Below are 22,438 nucleotides of genomic sequence, written 5' to 3'. Positions count from 1 at the left end.
GTAATTTCTAAAACCTCTGTCCTCCACGATCGAAAATGGCTGGAAATCAGTGGCAATCATTTTAGCCAATGCAATATCAATTTGGTCTTGTTTTGCTACAGACATGGACTTTGGTATAAACTGGTCCATGGAAGATTGCGTTGCTTTGGGTTGTGGAGTAGGCCTACTTGACTGAGCGGATACATCTCCACGTGTGGAGGTGCTGGCTCCACCACTATCACTAGCAGGCCCGCTAGTTTCTCGAAGCTCCGCTACAGCTAGCTTCACAGTTGGGTGCACAGTTCGCATATGCAGGTGTAGGTTGTGCGTAGAACCGGCTTTATATGAGAATATGTTTTGTCAAATTCTACACTGTGCTCTAACATTGTCTACATTATTAGAATGCATCCAAATGCTACTGTGCTTCCGACTCATTTTCCAGCTGTTGTTTTCACAGCTGTCCTTCCTCTCTCTCCTCGGCTGCTAAGTGTGTGACTGTGAGTGAGTCGGCTCGGTGTGTCTGATTGTGAGGCTGTTATTCTGAGCAGACAGTCAGAAAGAATGTGTGTGCATTTGAGCATTTAGGCCTATATTATTATACTTTTTTTTTTCGTTCTTTGAATTAGTTAATTCTATTCATTTAAATATTTTGATTATTCATATTAATATATATATATATTTTATAAACAGATTCGGCTCTTCTGATATGCGAGCCGGCTCCCAACGTGCACCTACAAGAGCTGGCTCTTAGAGCTGACTCGTTCGCGAACGACCCATCACTACTTGTAATTGGTTGCTGGTGTGTTGGGGGGGGTGCAAGGGTCTCGATCAGGTAGCCTATAAAGCAAAGCCGACAGCGTTTGTTGATACTGACTACAGGGGGATCAGGTAAGACATCCTGGATGAAGGGTTGGGAAATGTTTGCGGTTTGACCTGTTTTACTGAAATATGCACAAGTAGGCCCCAGACTTGAGATTTATTCGCCATTCCTCTTTTTTTAGTCGCGAATATTTCGGTAAAAAAAACTGTTACATGGACTGTTTTCAAAAGGGTTACCTGTGCTCCATGTGCCACATTCCTGTGTTTAGGCTTTTGGTTTATGTGACTGGTCGCAATGACAGCTGCCAAAATGCAAATGCTTGACAGTGAATATATTAAATATGCGTTTCGAATTGTGTTGTAGCCTACATAGAGTCAATGCTATTAGCCTGTGTATTGTTAAAACGATTGTGGTTTTTGCTTAGCAGAATGGGCACACCCCGTGCAAAAATTGTATTTTTAGCTGTGTGTCCTCCTTGGAGTGTAACATTTAAGTAGTGTGTTTGAATTAATTACGACAGTTAAAAAATATATATGAACAATTAAAAAAATATATATTAAGGGTTTCACAAGAACCACGAAAAGTGACATGACAAATACAGAGTAGTATAACACCAAAGAATTACAGTTTTATGAAAGTTTATCACGGAGTTTGAACACGAACTGAAATGAATTTCCGTAGTCTCCCCCACCCTGTACATGTGCAGTCTACCTCGATATAGGCTACTCATCTGGATATATTGCGCTACCTTCCCGAGGCTCGATTAATATTAAATGTGTTCGTAACCGTTCATGGTTGGGGAGATAATGGTTTGGTTACTTAATGTTCCATAAACACGTTTATGGTTACTGAACATTGGCTATCAAACTATGGCACTGACTTCTGCAGGTAGCCTTTGAAGATAACAACTTGTATGACGGTTGTATGTCCGTGCCCTTGAGAATCCAATAGATTTGTTCATGCAAGGGCACGAATTGGGCCACACAGACACTGCCGCCTTTGCCGAGGAAATCGCTTTTGTCTGGTCGGGGACCGTCGTTGGTCACCGCTTTTAAGTGTGTTGACATGTGGACTGCATGAGCTTTACAGAAATCATATGATCAAAGGTCATGAATATGTGACTGCAAGTTTCTGCACTTGCTCTTCACTAACTTCGTCCTGCATCCATCACCTGCATTGTGGGAGGCTTTATTGTCAACCAATCATTAGGATGTTTGTTTGACCCAAGCGAATGATACCAAAGACAAGACTGAAACAGGAACCAACTTCACGTAGGCTATACAGTGGATAGCATATATACAAATAAATGTGATATTTTAGTCTCTCTCTGTCGTTGATTGTACAATGCACACGCATACCAGTTCAGTTTGTGAGTGTGTGATATGGCGGTTGGAGCCATGTTTATTTCGACATTACAAAGAACAACTTTTATAAACAATGGCAGAACTGTCATGTTGATCTGAGCCTCGCTGGTCGAAAACCACATTAGTGTCTGACTTTCGGACGTCTCACATGCACCTTCCTGACTTCACTCCTCGACTTTTGTCTGCAGTCGGTTGCTTTCGCTTTACCCCTCAAACATGCCCATTATGTTCCATAGCCTAAACATGCTTGATTTAATAAAAAAAACTCCTGTATGTACTGCTGACTAGTTGTTAAAATCGTCATGTTTAGAGAAACTTGTTTAAAGTTTAGCTATAGGCTAATTGTAGGAGTCGTGCTTTGCTTACCAACTGATGTATACGTTATCCATCATTATTTGGGGTGACCTTTTCAGGCATTACTACACTGGGTGCGTCATTTCTTGAACAGGCCAGTAGGTGGCACTCGTCCATGGGTCGTGCAGGGATCCTTTTGCTTTGATGGATTTTAAAATGTTTCCTTCTGCTGCGCTCAGCGCTCCATATTCGTGTGCGCGCACGGGCCCCAAAACGTGCACTTCTGTGGCGAAGTGCGCGCAAAAATGTCACTTTTGCTTTGTCCGCTGCTTTAATACACGGTTGTTGGTATGGGTTGCCAACTGCCACATCGTTGGTGCATGAATTGTAGGCCTACATGAACATTAAGGGTATCCATCTGGCCTTAAATGATATTTGAAGTGTCATTTTTAGTCTATTGAACTCATCTCCACTCTACCCCATTTTTCCACTTGATTTGTTTTCCCTCTGAACTTTGTCTGGGTCACTGAGCTGACCCTTATTTTCACATGTGTCCTGCCCCGTTACATTTTCTCCCCTCCCCTCATGTGTTCACTTGCCCCTCCCACTAACACGCTCCTCTGCTCTCTTCTCTCCTCTCACTCTCTTCCTCTCTCTCTCTGGAACACTCAACCCACAGGCGTACAGAGGAGACACTCCCACACACGGCAACTCTACAGACATGTCAGACTCCGAGATCGCCGCTCCCGCTGAGGCCCCGGTCCCTGCCGCATGTGCAAGCATCAAGGCGGACCTGGACAAATGGTGAGTGTCCGTACGGACAGCTGTGGTTTTCTCTGTGTCCTCCATTGCCACCGGGACCAACGTCTCCGGGATGTCCATCCATGGCTTCCAACTCAATGGATGGACATGGCAAAGCCGCAGTGCTTCTAGTGCATTTCACTTGGAGGTTCCCAGTGTAATCCAAGTGGATTTCAGTGTCGAGTTATGTTTATTTGAAGCGGCTAGTGGATCCCCCCCCCCCCCCCCCCCCCCGTCACTTGCAGGTTTAGAGGCAGGCTATAGCGGTCCATGATGGGCTAATGTCGTGTGGCATCCTTGTGTTGCGCCATGATAAAATGGTGGGACAGTTGAGTAATGCAGTGCATGGTGATGGAAGAATTCCAATGTTCTAAATGTAACTGAATTTAAATTGTCGTTAGGGGGGGGTCCTATTGTAGTGTAATGGGGGGTCCGCACGTAGGGGTCTTGGGGGTCAAAGCACGGCAGAGTCTCTCGCACACGCCTGATCGGAGGCAGGGAATTTGCCTACGTCATGTTCTCTCCCGCTCGCTGCCCCCCCTCGTTATGTTGCCATGTCTGTCCCCGCTCAGCTTCCCTGGCCTTGCTGTATCAACAGCGCTGAGTGAGCGTTAGCCGTCGCTAACTCACTGCTTCATTGTCCCGACAGGTGTGGACCCCCCCCCCCCCCACCTCTGTCCTCCCTCTGCAAGATTAGTGCAGAGTGAGATTATTAATGGTTTTATCTCTAGAAATGCGTAGACACAGGAAACCTGGATGGTTGTGTGTGTGTGAGGGCTCAATGACAGTGCAATGTCAAAGCCCGGTTCGATGGCTGATGTAACGTGTCTACTCTCGCCTTCGGCAGTTTTCAACTCTGTCAATCGTCACATTGACATTGCACCAAAACCAAGACGCATCTTGACCCTTGGTGTTGTATTTTGATGTGTTGTTGCAGGGTTCGGAGCTAGGATAGGCTAGGGCTAGGCCCTGGAGTGTCCCAGGCTGTATAGGCCAGATACGTCCTGCCCGATGGGTGTGAGGGATGAGATAAGGGTTTAGGGGGTGGTAGGTTGCAGGGCATGCTAGGGATGGGCTAGGTTGGCTGCTGGATGTAAAGTTTTGTTTTAGTAACATTTTCAGTGGGCCCATAGCGGTCTTGAGTCATGGTCAATTGAATGTCATTGAATTAAGTTCCCTATGTTTGTGGTATGGCACCTTTTTATGAATAGAGTGTAGTGTTGATGCACGTTGTAGGCCTCTACTATAGTTCACTTTGCATCAAGTGCCCTTTACCTCAGCATTTATTCTTTTATAGTTTGTCAATTTTGCACTAGAAACTAGATGAAGGCTTTCTCAACACTTGGGTCAAGGGCATATATTGCGTTTTCTTTTTATAATAATTTTTTTTGTACAGTGTACAGCACTTTGGTCGATGCCACGGTAAATCACATCTACTTTGAAAATTAGTCAAGGGCCCTGTACTGTATGGGTGCAATTTTTCAGGACACTTTGTTAATCCTACAGGCCAGGGTTCTACTGTTAACCTCACGGTCCTTGGGGTTTTGTCATTGATGAGCTCAAATGGTACTGTATCCTGTAACCTGGTCCACGTGATGGCAGGGGACCTGCTGAAGGCAGCGTAGCTAGCTGTACCAGAGGGCTGACTGAGTAAAGTATACCAGGACAATGTATTTCGAGCTTCCACTCATGAATCCTAAATAGTCACGCATGGATTGGTGTGTAAACGTCCAGGATACCCTGTCCTGTCCTATGGCCGTAGATCATGATCATGTTGCCGACTTCCCTTGGAACTTGCAAACATACTGTATATATTTTTTTAAACTTCCTCACACGATGCACAGCTGACTGCGGCCATCTTGGCTGGCTTGGCGTGCCCTGACATGTCACCTAGAAAGACATGGATTAGTTGGAGGGGTCACCTTGACGGCTTCAAACTCAAACAAATTTCATGTGGTTGGTTACACCTGGATAACCCTCGGTTATCCATAAGTACACATGCCTTAGGGTCTAGGGGTCAGTTTGGTATTGGGCCAAACAAGTCCTCTGGAAATCACTTTGAGCTCAGTTTGCGGCCCCCGGCCTTAACATTCTAGAACCTGCATTGACTGACCTCTGAACCTGGTATTTGTGTGTGCTTTGTAGGTCCCTTACTGACCTCCTCGTTACCCAGGGCATGTAGTGTATCTCATAGTCAGGACACGGAGACCTAAAAGTTAGACGTGTAAATGTATGACTCGGATAACTAACGGCCTCTTTGAACATTAAAATGTTACAGGACGTCTACTACCAGTATGGGTCCTGCTGTGTACTTTGAAATGTGGTTCTGTGGTAACTTTGGGAGTCTTCCTTAACTGTGTGTAACTTGTCATCCAACACTCTAGCCAGCCGATGGCTTGTATATAGACGTGTGTGCTTGCGCTGCTTGACAGAAAGGATGGTTTACTTGGATGGTATGCACTGTCAACGCAATTCGAGACCCCGTAGCTACAACAGGGTTCCAACTGGAAACCAACCAAATCATTCGCAGTTATTTTCTTTATTTTTATCATAGCTTTGATCTATCTTCTCCTCCTGCCCCATAGATAATTATTCTGTCCCAAATGACACCCTATTTAATATATATAGTGCATTACTTTTGACCAGAGCCCAGTGAACCATTTGAGACTCAGACAATGTTTGTATTGGTCCTAGAATGATATCCCTGTCATTGTGGGCCTTCCCTTAGTCCCCTCCATAGTTGTTCACTCGCAGGCGTCCCAATGCCATTGAACTCTTCACTGGGTCGTGACTTTAGGTCACTCTTAGTTCCCTACTCAGACAGGCCCAGTAACCAACTTCAAAGTTGTTTAAATGTTGGGCGCTGCTCACAAGCTGGATGATGTTGGTTCCGTGTCCCTACTCTCTTTTCTTTAGGGTACTGGTCTGGATGGTTCCCCCCTCTTTGGTGCCCTTTTTTAAGCATCCCTTATCCCTTAAATCCGATACCAATTAATCGGCCGATTTTTATGTATTTGTACTAATGACAATTACAACAATACTGAATGAACAATTAACACTTTTATTTTAACTTAATATAATACGTAAATAAAATCTATTTAGTCTCAATTAAATAATGAAACATGTTCTATTTGGTTTAAATAATGCAAAAACACAGTGTTGGAGAAGAAAGTAAAAGTGCAATATGTGCCATATAAAAAAGCTAACGTTTAAGTTCCTTGTTCAGAACATGAGAACATATGAAAGCTGGTGGTTCAATATTCCCAGTTCTTGAATATTCCCAGTTCAGAAGTTTTAGGTTGTAGTTATTATAGGGGTTATGACGCATCGACTATTTCTCTCTATACCATTTGTATTTTATATACCTTTGACTATTGGATGTTCTTATAGGCACTTTAGTATTGCCAGCCTAATCTCGATTTGATAGGCTTGAAGTCATAAACAGCGCTGTGCTTCAAGCACTGCGACGAGCTGCTCGCAAACACAGGAAAGTGCTGTTTGAATGAATGCTTACAAGCCTGCTGCTGCCTACCACCGCTCAGTCAGACTGCTCTATCAAATATCAAATCATAGATTTAATTATAATAAACACACAGAAATACGAGCCTTTGGTCATTAATATGGTCAAATCCAGAAACGATCATTTCGAAAACAAAACGTTTATTCTTTCAGTGAAATACGGAACCATTCTGAATTTTGTCAAACGGGTGGCAACCCTAAGTCTAACTATTGCTGTTACATTGCACAACCTTCAATGCTATGTTATAATTATTTACAATTCTGGCAAATTAATGACGGTCTTTGTTAGGAAGAAACACAGTTCGCAACGAGCCAGGCGGCCCAAACTGTTGCATATACCCTGACTCTGCTTGCACTGAATGCAAGAGAAGTGACACAATTTTCCTAGTTAATATTGCCTGCTAACATGCATTTATTTTAACTAGATATGCAGGTTTAAAAATATATACTTCTGTGTATTGATTTTAATAAGAAAGGCATTGATGTTTATGGTTAGGTACATTTGTGCAACGAATGTGCTTTTTTCGCAAATGCGCTTTTGTTAAAAAATGCCATAGATGTTTTGAGGGAGCGTACAATTGGCATGCTGACTGCAGAAATGTCCACCAGCGCTGTTGGCAGAGAATTGATTGTTAATTTCTCTACCATAAGCCGCCTCTTCAACTACGTTTTAGGAAATTTGTCAGTACGTCCAGCCGGCCCCACATCCGCAGATCATGTGTGTTGCGTCGTGTGAGCGAGCGGTTTGCTGATGTCAGCATTGTAAACAGACTGCCCCATGGTGGCGGTGGGGTTATGGTATGGGCAGGCATAAGCTGCAGACAACTAACACAATTAGCATTTTATCGATTGGTAAGATGAATGCACAAAAATACCGCAATGAGATACCGAGGCCCATTTTTTTATTTTTTTTAAGTTATCTGTAACTAACAGATGCATATCTGTATTCCCAGTCACGTGAAATCCATAGATTAGGGCCTAATGAATTTATTTTAATTGACTGATTTTCCTCATTAACTGAAACTCAGTAAAATCTTTGAAATTGTTACATGTTGCGTTTATATTTTGGTTCAGTATATTCCCTTGAAACCGATCAAACAGCTGATTTGGAGATTTTGCACAATCTCTCTTTTTTAATTTTTATTGTATTTTCTCCCCGGTCCCTAAACATCTTCGCTCTGCAAAAGATGCAGAGATGACAGAACTTTACCAATGTCAACTAGATTGAAGCATTCATTATATTGATGTATGACATTCTTGTGAGCAAGGATTCATTTAGTCTTCTAGGGCAACATACAGTTGAAGTCGTAAGGTTACATACACCTTAGCCAAATAAATTTTAACTCAGTTTTTCACAATTCCTGGCATTTAATCAGAGTAAAAATTCCCTGTCTTAGGTCAGTTAGGATCACCACTTTATTTTAAGAATGTGAAATGTCAGAATAATAGTAGAGAGAATTATTTATTTCAGCTTTTATTTCGTTCATCACATTCCAAATGGGTCAGAAGCTTACATTAATATTTGGTAGCATTGCCTTTAAATTGTTTAACTTGGGTCAAACGTTTCGGGTAACCTTCCACGAGCTTCCCACAATAAGTTGGGTGAATTTTGGCCCATTCCTCCTGACAGAGCTGGTGTAACTGAGTCAGGTTTGTAGGCCTCCTTGCTCGGCACACACTTTCTCAGTTCTGCCCCCAAATTTCTATGGGATTGAGGTCAGGGCTTTGTGATGGCCACTCCAATAACTTGACTTTGTTGTTCTTAAGTCATTTTGACACAACTTTGGAAGTATGCTTGGGGTCATTGTCCATTTGGAGACCCATTTGCGACCAAGCTTTAACTTCCTGACTGATGTCTTGAGATGTTGCTTCAATATATCCACATAATTGTCCTTCTTCATGATGCCATCTATTTTGTGAAGTGCACCAGTCGCTCCTGCAGCAAAGCACCCCCACAACATGATGCTGCCACCCCATGCTTCACGGTTGGGATGGTGTTCTTCGGCTTGCAAGCTTCCCCCCCTTTTCCTCCAAACATAACGATGTTCATTATGGCCAAACAGTTCTATTTTTGTCATCTGCCCACAGGACATTTCTCCAAAAAGTATGATCTTTGTCCCCATGTGCAGTTGCAAACCGTAGTCTGGCTTTTTTTATGGCGGTTTTGGTGTAGTGGCTTCTTCCTTGCATAGCTGCCTTTCAGGTTACGTTGATATAGGATTTATTTTACTGTGGATATAGATACTTTTGTACCCGTTTCCTCCAGCATCTTCACAAGGTCCTTTGCTGTTGTTCTGGGATTGATTTGCACTTTTCTCACCAAAGTACGTTCATCTCTAGGAGACAGAACGCATCTCCTTCCTGAGCGGTATGATGGCTGTGTGGTCCCATGGTGTTTATACTTGCGTACTATTGTTTGTACAGATGAACGTGGTACCTTCAGGTGTTTGGAAATTGCTCCCAAGGATGAACCAGACTTGTGGGGGTCTACAATTTTTTTTCTGAGGTCTTGGCTGATTTCTTTTGATTTTTCCATGATGTCAATCAAAGAAGCACTGAGTTTGAAGGTAGGCCTTGAAATACATCCACAGGTACACCTCCAATTGACTCAAATTATGTCAGTTAGCCTATCAGAGGCTTCCAAAGCCATGACATCTTTTTCTGGAATTTTCCAGGCACAGTCAATTTAGTGTATGTAAACTTCTGACCCACTGGAATTGTGATACAGTGAAATAATCTGTCTGTAAACAATTGTTGGAAAAATTACTCTCCTGACCGACTTGCCAAAACTATAGTTTGTTAACGAGAAATTTGTGGAGTGGTTGAAAAACTAGTTTTAATGACTCCAACCTAAGTATATGTAAACTTCCGACTTCAACTGTTTAATGACAGAAGAGAAGCTGCATGTATCTAATTACAGACAAGTTGACTAACAAATAGTCTACCAAAATGTTGGAAATTATAAGCAGAAACATATCTAAATCGGGTAGGTTATTAGCAATTGCTAATAAACAAACCGCTGACCCACGCACAACTAGTGGCCCGACAGCCCTAAATAATTCACATCTTAATTTCATGATTGTAAAGGCAGTGTTTCCACCAGTCCAACCACCTGATCGGTCATCTTCCTCCCATACAAACCCAGCCCTTGCCACCCTATCCTACCCTCTTTAACTTGCTCTGTGATGCGCGCTAAAGTTCTCGGTGCCCATTGCCATGCCAACATGGGGGCGGTGCCGTAACGTGACTGATGCCCCCCACCCCCCTAATGTTGTGTGATCGCTATCACGGTGATGTCACCGTTCGCTGCCTTTGCAACCTCTATGATGCCCAGAGGTAACACTCTGCTGCAGATGACTCTTGCATGTTGATCACTCAATCCCAAGATTTTAACTTGAAACTAATATTTTTTTATGTACAGTATATTCAAACCCCAAAAGTTATCCCCTTGGTTCATTCACAAAGGATTCCCCCAATCATTTGTGTGGAGCTGAAGCCGGACAGACAGGGGAGTTCTGTTCTGTTCAGGCAGCATTACATAACGAAGCCTAATTGGTTTGGTTGGTTGACGAAACCCCGGGCTACACTTGTGGGGCACCCACAAGTGGCAGAATGAATGTGTTTCTATCCATCCCTCTTTCCCTTCCCTCCCTCCATTATAGTTCAATGTCATTTCATTATTAAAATGGCTGCCTGTTTTGGATTTATCCCCCCTGCTTCTCATAGTAGGTTTGGTCCAGTCATATCTATGTCTTTTAGCACTTCCTCTCTGTGTTAAAAGCAGGGGGTGTTTATGGTGGATGGATTATCTGGCCACACAGCCTCAGGGCCAGGTCCTCTGTGCTGCTGTTGGGTCATCTCTGCTGCCTCCGCATCACTTCCCCCCACCCTCCCCCCATGCCTCTGCCTACCGCACACACGTACACTCTTATGCATTCAGTGACTCACTTGACACACACACTACAGATTCACAAACGACCCTTCTCCCCCCCCCCCCCTAGCAACCGGCTGCATAAACCTTTTTTTAATCTGCAGAGACAAGCTGTGAGTTACATCATAGAGATCAGCCCAGTGACAAGGGGGTGGGGTGGGGGGGAGGCATGGAACCAAGGGGGGGAGGGGTGCAGGTGCACCCGGAAATGCCCCCTGGTGAATGGTGAGGTAGTGTGGGGTTGCAGACAGCCATGTCAGTCAATCCATCCCCTCCTGCCGTCTCTGACCATTGCCCTCCTACCCATACTTTTCGTCATCCGTTTTGCGTCGTCACGCAATCACTCGCTCTCCCTGATGTCCGCCCTCCCTCACAGATGGGTTTATCCCTCTCTCTCTCTCCCGCCTCCCTCCTCTCGGTCCCTTTCGCCCCATCACCCTAATGCGTTGTGTCAGTGTCTGCCCGCTGTTTGGTGCCGAGTTCCTGAAATAATCTCCCTCGACCAGTCTGCCAACACTCTCTACCTATGTAACCAGTTCACTCCTTTTAGTGAGGGCAGTGTCTGTCTGTATGACCAGTTTGACTTGGTTCAATCTGAGGAATGCCAGCATTGTTTAGAAAAGGTCATACTGGGACAGGGTAGGACCAGGACACTTCAGGGCTGACGGCTTGACGCCAAAACATCTTTAGTTGAGTTGACAGGGATCATTTGGTGCTGAGCTCGATGCCAACCTATCTAAATGCTTCAAAGATATCTGTCAAACTGTTACTAGCATTGGAGGAGAGGATCCAAGGTCCCCCACCTCAGAGGTCCTAACCATGTGGTTGTGTTCTCTCTGCAGTGTGAAGGAGGGTGGTGACTGTAAGGATCTGATGGAGGCGTTTGCAGCCTGTCTGAAGAGTGCAGCGGAGGCGTCGTGAGGGGAGGAGGAGCTAGACTCACAGGAAATGTAAGTTCATATGCAGGGTCGCTGTGTCCTGATAAGACTCCTAAAACACTAAAGCCAACCTTTCTTTGTCCAGTAATGGACTTTCTGTAATGCCACAGGAAATGCTTCGCTGAATATTGGGGCACACTCATGGAATGTGAATTGAATAACACAGAGAGGCTGCTGCCTACATACAGACTTCAAATCATTGGCCACTTTAATAAATGGATCACTAATCACTTTAATAATGTTTACATATCTTGCATTACTCATCTCATATGTATATACTGTATTTTATACCATCTACTGCATATTGCCTCTTGCCTATGTCATTGCTCGTCCATATATGTATATATTCTTATTCCTTTACTTAGATTTGTGTGTATTTGGTAGTTGTTGTCGGAACTAGAAGCACAAGCATTTCGTGACGCTCGCAATAACATCTGCTAACCATGTGTATGTGACCAATACAATTTGATTTGAATAGCCTGCAGGACCTGGCTTATGGTGTGCCAGCCAGTCTATCCACTCTAGCCAGGGAGGCAGATGTTAAGCCAGTATGACTGAAACTAATTTCTCTACCTCTTTTCTGTTCCTGCACACTTTCTCTCACTCTCTCTCCAGGCCCACTGCATTGAGTTCTCCATGTTTCCCAGTATTCCCTTCTGCACAACGAGCACTGGGCTGAATGATACTGGCGGTGTTCGGCGCCTGGCAAAAACCCTCCACCTCTTACCTCCCTCCCCAACCCCCCCGAAGCTTAAATGGTGTCTTCCGATTTGTATCCCCTGCTCTGCTCCCACCGTGGCTGAGTACATCCATTGGTAGACAATTCCCGGAGAGCCTATGGGTTTTATGTAAATTGTCCACTTGAGATGCATACATTTAAAATGGAATAATAAAGTCTAAAAGAAATTGGTATAACATTTTGCGTCTTGCTTTGCTTCTCTTTTTAAATGTGATGTGAAATGTCATTCTGGGTACTTTGAACAGTTTTGTAACCTCAATAAACGGGTTGGTTGTTTAGCAACAAAACCGATGCGTGGAAAACTATGGGGCAAAACAGACTTTGTTGGCTTAGATTGTTGACATGTAAATTATGTTTCGTCTCCAATGTTTATTGAAAATCTAATGTGCACAATGAGCACTTGTCTCTTAAATACATCGTTACAGTTGCTGGTTAGCTAGCTAGCGAATTTGAGCCATATTAGCATAGACGTGACATCAGTTAAAACAAGACCACGGTATCAAGAACTAGCTGAAACGTGCCACTGACGATTCCCCACGTGGCAGCTTCCTGTCATAGTCACAACACGCAGACTTCTTCCCCATTTGAAGCGTGTTCATCGTTTTCCTGACGTTGTCGGCTAGCCAGTCTCTACAGTTTCATGTTCTGAATTGGGCTATGGCTTTGGGTTTTTAGACCTGTTGCAGACCAGGGCCCCTATTTATAAAGCTTCTTAGGAGTGCTGATCTAGGATCAGTTTAGCCTTTTTAGCGCCTAATGAATAAGATTGGAGGGGGACATTATCCTACATCAGAACTCCTACTCTGAGGTGCTTTATGAATACGGGCTCAGACCATCAAAAGCTGGTGAATGTGTCTAATTTTAAGACGTCGTCGCTCTTTGCACTTTTACTTTAAGTTTAAACACTTTAATCCGAAAGCGTTTGAACCTGGGACTATTCTGTCTCTTTGTAATGGGTTTAAAGGACCATGAGATATTAACCCTTAATTTGACTAATGCAGTTAAGCCTTAATCTGCCAAATGCGACTGATGCACTCTTAACTCTCACTGATTACACGAACGCACTCTGAACTAGGCACACGGAGCCTGCATCCCCATTTTCCACCCTTCTACCAAACTGTACACTTGCTCTTTCGCATACGGATTGAACAATGGTGTAAACGGACTCCAGCTAATGCTTACACCAATCATATGCTTTTAAAAACATGATGGGAAACGTGCAAGTACACTTCTGGAAAAGGGTGTAGAACTGCGACTCAGCCACACACTGCACAGGATCAATGGGTCCTGACATTGAGGGTTAAGTGCATATGTGTTTGTCCTGCAGATTGGCTGAAGGCCCAGAGGTGGGTGAGGTTGGGGTCAAGGAGGTATGACACACACACTTTCTATGGTGTGTGTGAGTAGACTCCAAGGCTAATCGGGATGTGAGTACATGCAAGTGTCAATCTACCCCACGGGGCTCCAGAATCAGACAGCTGATGGGGGAGAGAGAGAGAGATGGAACCACGTGCAAGGAATATGTGTGCATGTAAGGAGGGTATGAGTGTGAAGGGGGCTGGGCAGTGGGACATAGCACAACACAAAACTAGGAGTGCCATATAAGTGGACGCCAGACCATGAAGTCTTAAGACTATCGCTTGTAGTTGATTTGATATCTGTAAACGTGAGTTAAATGCTCTGTGAACTGAGTGTGTGAGAAAGGAGATCCACTAGCTATGGATTAGGGTTAGTATGCATGTGTGGACTGTGTATGGGAGAGGAAATATTGCAATGTAGGTGGTGGTACTGTACATGCATGTGAGGGATAGAGGGTGTGTGTGCGTAACAACTACGTTCCTAGGAATGTTCCATGTGAAAGAACATACCTTTACCCAACCTCCCTCCTCCTGACACACAAACAAACCACTCACCCGAGGGATATCCTATAAAACAGGTTTGAGGAGTTAACAAGGCAACTTTGGCCAACTTGGGATAACCGGTCATATGAAAGTGGCTCACCTTTTAGCCAGGTAAATTTCTATGGCAACAAATCCTTCAGAACTAACCAGCTCCGGGGCAGGCTAACTCCACTTATCCTGAATGAAATGTCTGAACCACGATTTGAGAACCATTGAAATCAGATTGCCTCCCTCTTGCAAAGATTGCATCATCATCCCCTTGATTTGAGGAAGACTGATTCAATATTGTATAAATCAAATGTTTTGTGAATTAAAAAATAGTTATGTTACAATATATAACTTTGCAAATGTACTAATGACTGAATACATTTTAAACTTCACGCACAGTATGACTTAATAGGAGTGGGGGAAAAAAGGTGAGTGCATTAATAAGGACACCAAAGTCGGCATAAATGATAAGAAATAAAATAAAGATGGCACTAATAAAAGCATATTCCACACCATAGCTTGCCGAATTTGCAAGATAACTTTTCTTTCGTTTTAATTACGGCACAAATTAAAATGTGGCACTGACTCGCCCATGGATTGATGTTTCAGCATTGTCTCAACGAAGAGTTTGGCGTTTGATTAGCCATGTGCAACATGCTAGAGTTAGCGGCAGGTGGCCGCGTAATATTTACCGTCGTAGTAAGGATGAAGCCTGAATTGAAAGGTGAAGCTAACTGAAGCTGGTTAGCTTTAGAAAACCCTGAGTGGATCTAGCTTGCTTTGTATACCCCGCAGGACAGCGCTCAATCCAGACATATTTACTCTAACCTCACTGGACCCCTGGATCTTCAGTGGGACTCCTATGCCTGAGTGGAATTTTGCTGAGGGAGGAGATATTTCGGTTCATTCCAGAGTTATGTGTCAGGGACGAGGGGCGGGACGTTACTGGGAGGCATATGGAAAGGGGGCGTTGAGATGGGGTGGGGTAGTCTATGTGGATGGGGGTACATACCATTTAAACTGCCCGCTGGTAAACTTTCCCCCGGGACTTTAAAAGGGATAGGGGTAAACAGTAGTAAAGGGTTAGGGGTAAACAGTAATCACTTGCTTGATTTGACTGGGGATAAAGACGCGGGGAGCCCACGTTACTGGGAGGTAGTGCTGGGCGATATGGCCAAAATATCATATCACGCTATTTAAAAAAATATTTGACGATATTTTATGTTTTTAAACTATAACATTTCTAAAATGTATTTTTACTACTTATGTAGTGCATGATCTCAGGGTGGCAACACATACATTCTAAGTGATTTCAATGGGTCCTTCTCCATTCTTATTATTTTCTACTGTTCAATTCAACTTCAACCCAAAATATATATTTTTTGCATTTTCATACATTTCTGCATTTTCTGCACTCATTTGAGATCATTTCCACACTGCCATGTAGGGCTGTACGATATGGGCAAACAATCTCAAACGTATTTTGAACCAAATGTTGCAATAGTGATTTCACTTGTAATTTAGAGCAAAACACCGGTGAAATGTTGAAATCATGGAAATAGAATTATTATTCTAATTCTATAGTTAAAATATGATAGTAGGCACTTTGAATAGTGTTGTTTGACATGAAAATGCCAGGGAGGAGTTATTGTGATAGGGTAGGAACCATAATGTTGATAATTGCTTCCTAGGGGACCCTATAATCTTTGGCTACATTGTGTGGTTTCTCTTGGCATGTCATGTAGCTAACACATGAATGCTTCTTGTATTCCTCTTTGATTTAGAAGGTACTGTTGCACAGACATGCTGATTTAGGTCTACACCATCACTGTTATTATCAGGCTGTATAAGTCATTATGTTTGCTCTGACTCTCAGTACATTTATTAGCTAGCTACCTAGCGATTAGCATTAGCGGCTAACAAGATTTAGGCCCAACTTGCTAAGAACAGACAAACTAGCTGTTTGCAGATGTAAGCAACATAAGCTAATAGTGTAATTATAGAATACTACTGGATTTATATGAAGAGGCAAAGCTAAAACAACATTGTTTCAATGCGCTGCATTGACCATGCAGACTGAACGCAAGTGTATCGCGGTCAAGGAACAACACATGCGCTCATTGAGTGACAGGGGGCGGGGCTAGGTCTGTGTGGAAAGCGGCATGGAGGGAGAGAAGTAGCGAAGTAAATGATAAAAATGGACGTTAAACGGCGTATCACATTTAACAAACCAAACATTCAAATACCGTTATAGAAGGTAAAGTAAAAACTCAAACCGGTCCATGCATCAATACTGGTATATCGTAAAACACAGTAAACCACTCAGCCCTACTGGGAGGTGGTAGTGTATGTGGTACATACCATTTTAAACTCCCCGCTGGTCTATTAAGGCACATAGTAGCCTACACCATAGTACTATACCTGCTTTTCTTAAACCTTTATTTAACTAGGCAAGTAAGTTAACAACAAATTCTTATTTACAATGACGGCCTACCAGGGAACAGTGGGTTAACTGCCTTGTTCAGAGCCAGAACGACAGCTTTTTACCTTGTCCAGTCGGGGATTCGACCCAGCAACCTTCTGGTTATTGGCCCAATGATCGAACCACTAAGTTAACTGCTGCTTGACCTGACTGGTCAACAGTCTGAACAGTCTGAACTCTATCGGTTGTTGAGAAGGATTCGTTGTAAAGACACTAACAGGATTAACTTAATACTGTCTGTGGATATACACGGGATAAGAAGACTTCAATCAATTACACCAGTGTTCACCAACCTTTAAACATGACTTACATTTTATTTATTTGAACCCAATAAAAACAGTTCTGTAGGAATGAGGTTTGTGCAGTAGGCATAATACATTAATACAGCATATTGGCTATATATGCCAGCGATGTTCTTCTCAGACCATATTATATTTCAAACACAAGCTTTGTTAATGAAATAGATCAGTTGGCGTAGCACTTGCGAGGCATTGCTGAGCATAAATTTCAACAATTTGCTTTTTTATTTTACCGGACTGATGTACCTTGCGTCCTGATCATGGTGCTTTCAAGACAACTGGGAACTAGGGAGAAAAACGAGCTCAAATCATGACATCAGCGATATTCAGGTCGGGAAGTCGGAGCTCTAGAAAAGATGCCTGAGTTTTTCGACTTGAAATTCCGAGTTGGATGACCGTTCAAAACGATTTATTCCCAGTCTGATCTCGTTTTTTTCCCGAGAACCCAGTTGTCTTGAACGCACTGAAGTCGGAAGTAGGAGATTTACAAATTCGCAGTTTTGAACACCGCATTAGTCTCAGCGGAGGTAGGGAGATAGCAGCAGAGGGTCCGCCTCTAACGGTCACTGCTCTCTCCTTTGGTCCCTCTCCTCCCGTTAGACTGAGCATAGAGCGGACACCGTCTTAAACTCGAGCCGCGTCTCATCTGCCCCATGCACAAATCCATGTTGTTCCTATGACCAGAGAAAGTGAAATATTCCTTGATATTAAAATAGACACAAGCTGCTAATAATATTGAAAACGCGGAACTATCGATACACTTGGCTACTCATCCATTGCAGCTGTCGTTTTATATTTTGTAATAGTAATGAATAAAAACAGCGTTTACAGTGCCGAATCATAACTTACTCATAAAAACAGCAGCTATTTGATGTAATATTTTGACGGTCTCTCTGGTCATGTTTTTAAAAGTCATGAAATCTAAAGTTGGCTAGTATCAAACTTTGCTGTAGCCGGGTCTTCGAAGCTGTTTGCACGGTGATATGAGCTATCCAATTGGCCAGCACAGTAGGCGCACTCGATTTAGCCACAGATCTGCCGGTACGCCTGGTAGGGGGTGTTTGTGTTTTCAGACAAATGTAATGGTCCCAAATGTATACACTTTGCCTACCTGGGCTGCGTTTCAAACTCAAAGTAGACAGCATTCGGACCTAAACCCTCAGCCCTTGGGGGAATCCCCGCGGCCATATTTGTCGTCGGTCCAAATGATTAGCCAAGCAAGGGAAGTTTGCAACGTAAGCCCCTCAGCCCTCGTTTTTAATGGAGTTTGCGAGTGTACAATTATTTTCTCTTCGGATCTGAAATGCCCCATAATTCAATTCGCGTTTGTCTTTTAAGTGTTTGGAATGCAGCCCTGGTGTGCAGGGCTTCTGAATCAATTGCAGATCGACCATTTGGTGACCACTGAATTACAACTCCATGTCATCTGCCTGTTCATACAGTCTGACCCCTGGTGGTTATGAAGAAAACTGCAGTAAAAAAATTAATGTGCACCTACTGCCCACTCAAATGTATACAGGCCATATAGTATCTGAAGGAATTTGATATAGTCAGTCCATTTCACACAAAGTATCATTATATTCACACACTATAAACGATCCACTGAATAAGCTTAGTGTCGTATAATAAGCCCACATATATATATATATATATATATATATATATATATATATATATATATATATATATAATATATATATATATATATATATATATGACGCAAGACACTAATAATAAGTCCATCATATCAAATAATAATAATTGGGACAATAAATCTATCAAAAATAATCTCATTAAATCATGCAATGAAATTAATATTGTATGTTACTTTCTGCCAAGTCAGTTCTATGAACAAGTACTACAGCCTTTGTACAAATGCGGAACTGTATGACGGTGTGGCAACATGCTATGCCTATTAGTCTATTATTAATGGCTATTGGTATCCATTCGCTAGGACTGTTGATGCATCTAATGAGAGAAACGAGACACATCAAAGAAATGACGTGAGATTAATAATATCTGTCTGATTTTACCAATCAATAGGCTAGATCAAGAGAAACATACTTTTAGTTAAACACTTGTAAAGGACTGTATTACATTTTGTGTTGCCTGGGATGAAATAAGAAAGACGTGGAAATTGACCAAAGAGGGACGTGCGAATACTATTAAAAGGAAGTAAATTAATCGGTTTGTTATTCTATACTATTCTATTCTACAAGAAGATTCAACAACAAATGTATCTTCTTTTCTTTACACCATTAGATGTTGGAAAGGGTATTTTCATGTGCGTGTCCCTCAGCCCTTCAAAAGTTGGTGTGTTTGAATACAGAAGTAGGTGAGCGAACAGGAGGTGACGGAGAGCATATTTTAAGTAGAGGCAGACGGGGAAAGGATGGGGTGGAGGAGAGAAAGGGGGGTGGGGGACGGAACGGAACCCGGATGCTGATGTTGCCGTATCGGATGAGGAGGAGAAGAAGAGGGGGAGAGAGAAAAAATAACGTTTTTTTTGCGGCCAGAAGGGAGGCTATCCCGTGACGGATTGTGGATGCAAAGAACTTCGACAGACAAGCAGATATTTTTCGAATCGCTTCTGAAGCTACATCTTTCTGCACAAGGACGCCGGTGAAGGATGAATCTTGGAACCAGCGGCTGCATGAGCGCAAGCCGGGATGGTGTAATATGTCCATAGACGGCGAGGGAGGGAGGGGAGAGAGCAAGGGAAAGAAAGAGGAGGGAGGGAGGAGAGTACTACGCCAGCTAAAGATGCTTTTGTTTTTGTAGAACCACGATGTATTACAACCATCAACTCGAGCGTTTCACATAATAGAGAAAACTATTATTTCTCGAAAGAAAAATACATTTAGGTCTAAACAGAAACGCAAGGCAAAATTGTTGACAGACGTTGACTGGGGAATACAGATTGAGAGAAGTGTAGGCTAGTCCGAACGGGTGCGGATAGCAGGGTGGTTGTTTTGACACTCTGTCCCCCTCTATTTCCTGATACCAGGCCCTGGGATAATCCGAAGAGTGCACCGGATATTGGGAAAACAACCCCTCTGAGGCTATAACGGAAAATTACTATTCATATAGCCGGAAGGACGGAGCAGAGATAGGCTACATACCAAAATGGAACAAAAAGAGGTGGAGGAAGACAAAAATATGTTACGATGATAAGATTCTTTACAAATGTCATTATTATGTTATTATAGGGATCACTTATGACATCGGGTGTAGGCTATGAGGTGCAGAATTGTGTGCAATCTAGCCGTTAAATTGAGCCTATCTGATTAAATAGTTTTTGATAGGCTATCCCAGCTGCTTACCTCTATCTGTCTATACCAATATTAACAATAGGACACATTTATTTCGTCTATTGTTAATAATAATTGTAATTCATAATAACTTGCGTTATTTTGGACTTCTCAAATATGCACCTGTCAAAATCTCCATACGAGTTATCCTCTTCCACTTTCTAACGTCCCCTTGTTTCATTCCTGTTTAGTCAATTCACGGCCCGATAATAAACCGAGTTTACCGAATTTATATGACGGGAAATGTATGCAATAGCCGCATAGAAAAAGGCAAGTGCATGGGAGTAGCCTAGCCGAGACTATAGGCCACGAAATTGTCATCACGACTACAACCGCTCTCTCCATTCCTCCCTGTGACAACATCGCTAGGCGCCTGTAATGTTATTACGGCGGAGCCGTTCTGCCGCCAGGACCGACAGCTATAAATTCCTCCTGAAAAAAACAGTGAGTTGATCTCCTTATCAACATATCGTTTCGCTTTCAACGCCCGGACACCATGACAAGCAAGGAGCTGTCCGTAGGCCAGTCGGCCCAATACGTCGGGCCTTACCGGTTGGAGAAAACCCTTGGGAAGGGCCAGACGGGTAAGCATACTTCCACCGTTCCCTTTAAACTCGCCACCAAGCGCAAAAGCTGCTATTATGAATGCATGGTAGATGAAAATAGTCATATCTGTAACTATTGATATATATTAGGCCGAGAAATACAATTGGTTGTCTAAAGAGTCCGCTCTATGTGCACCTGGACATTATGTACTCAGTATTGATATGTGTGTGTATGTGATGTATGTCACAGTAGTGCTAGCAACTCACACGGACGGGCCAATATGTCCGATAGCATTTCTATTTGCAAATATCTGGGGGCAGTAATGTCAAGCATGCGGTCACAGCTTTTACATGCGTATGATGTTGCAGGTACTATTGTTGTGAGAGTAGCTGTGTGCGCGTGTCTGCTTGTTTGTGTCCTTTACGAATGAATCCATGTGTCTCTGAGGTGTGCGTCTCATTGACAGTAACGGTAGAGTCGTGGACCCAGTCGGGCCGATCTCGGTATCTTTCATCTCCTGGTGCTCTGAAGTCTAACTAACTAACTGGTCACAGATTAAGCCTAGTCCAGGGCTAAAGTGAATCCTCATTCTCCATTGAAACGTCTTTTTTAAATCCAGGATTAGGTTTCATTTGTGTCTGGGGAAACCCGAACCTTTATATTGGAGCTAAGTGACCCTCCACCATAGTAAAGTAGGCTCCTAGACGGCGGAGACTGGACTAGCAGATTGAACTGATCTAATAAGGGCAGATGTACCACTCTCAGATGAAGCCTGTTCTCTATTCCGGGACTAAACAACACTTTCTCCCCACTGAGCCTGCTTTTTAATCTAGGAGTCGACTTAATCCTGGTCTGGGAATCTGTCCCTCGGTAGACTTGTTTAGACCTGTGACCAGCTGACATGAATGGAAATCGATAGACAAGACTGAAATTGCCTGGTTTATTATAGAGGTTTTGGTGAGTGTCAGATGACAGGGCTGGAAACAGGCTGGTGTAGCCTTAGTGGATTGAACTGGTTGAACTGTAAACAGATTAATGTAGACTGCAGTCGCTGAATTAGGCCATTGGGTTCTGCCTAGTCCAGTCGATATGGTATGGGCGAGGTCATGCTCCATCCGTGTCTCCTGTGTGGTTCTAGTTCACTTGTTGTGAATGAGAATGGATCGGTGTTGATAATAAAGGGAACTACAACGAACAAGACAAACTCAGAGCTTTTCTCTCTCGAGCGTTGGCTGGGGGTCTCTCGGCTCGGCTCTCTCGTCCTCGAGACTCTCTCTCTCTCTCCTCTCTCTCCTCTCTCTCTTTCTCTTCTCGTGGCGATCTCGAGCAGTCTCTCTCAGGGGCGTGACTCGCTCTGGAGCAGGCTCGCTCTCAGGCCGCCTCAGTTCTCTCTCTCTCCCCCCATCTCCTCACCTCCTCCGCCCTCTCTCTCTCTCTCTTTCTCTCTCTCCCCCATATCTCCTCGCCTCCTCCGCCCTCTCTCTTTCTCTTTCTCTCTCTCTCTCTCTTCTCTCTCTCTCATCTCT

The 22,438-nt window shown here is 43.4% G+C and overlaps 1 protein-coding gene and 1 long non-coding RNA gene across 7 annotated transcripts in view; both read left to right on the top strand.

Moving 5' to 3' along the window:
- The first annotated feature begins 3,096 nt into the window (after nt 1-3,096).
- On the top strand, nt 3,097-12,563 carry LOC129823799 (uncharacterized). Its single transcript, XR_008754693.1, has 3 exons — nt 3,097-3,261; nt 11,551-11,658; nt 12,262-12,563. It is a non-coding gene; the product is annotated as an uncharacterized LOC129823799 (long non-coding RNA).
- Nucleotides 12,564-19,474: 6,911 nt separating this feature from the next.
- Nucleotides 19,475-22,438, top strand: part of LOC129823767 (serine/threonine-protein kinase BRSK2-like) — a 20,308-nt gene continuing 17,344 nt past the window's right edge. For 3 of the 6 annotated variants that reach the window (XM_055882749.1, XM_055882742.1, XM_055882733.1), the window contains exon 1: nt 19,475-20,950. In XM_055882749.1, coding sequence (XP_055738724.1) covers nt 20,863-20,950 — 88 coding nt within the window. In that variant the 5' untranslated portion in view covers nt 19,475-20,862. The remainder of the gene's footprint in view (nt 20,951-22,438) is intronic. The other 3 variants (XM_055882772.1, XM_055882765.1, XM_055882757.1) reach the window with 1 other exon arrangement.

The sequence above is a fragment of the Salvelinus fontinalis genome, chromosome 2 (genome assembly GCF_029448725.1).
Source record: "Salvelinus fontinalis isolate EN_2023a chromosome 2, ASM2944872v1, whole genome shotgun sequence".
Lineage (NCBI taxonomy): Eukaryota > Metazoa > Chordata > Actinopteri > Salmoniformes > Salmonidae > Salvelinus > Salvelinus fontinalis.
Note: the sequence above shows the minus strand (reverse complement) of the source record. Positions and strands in the feature narration are given on the sequence as shown.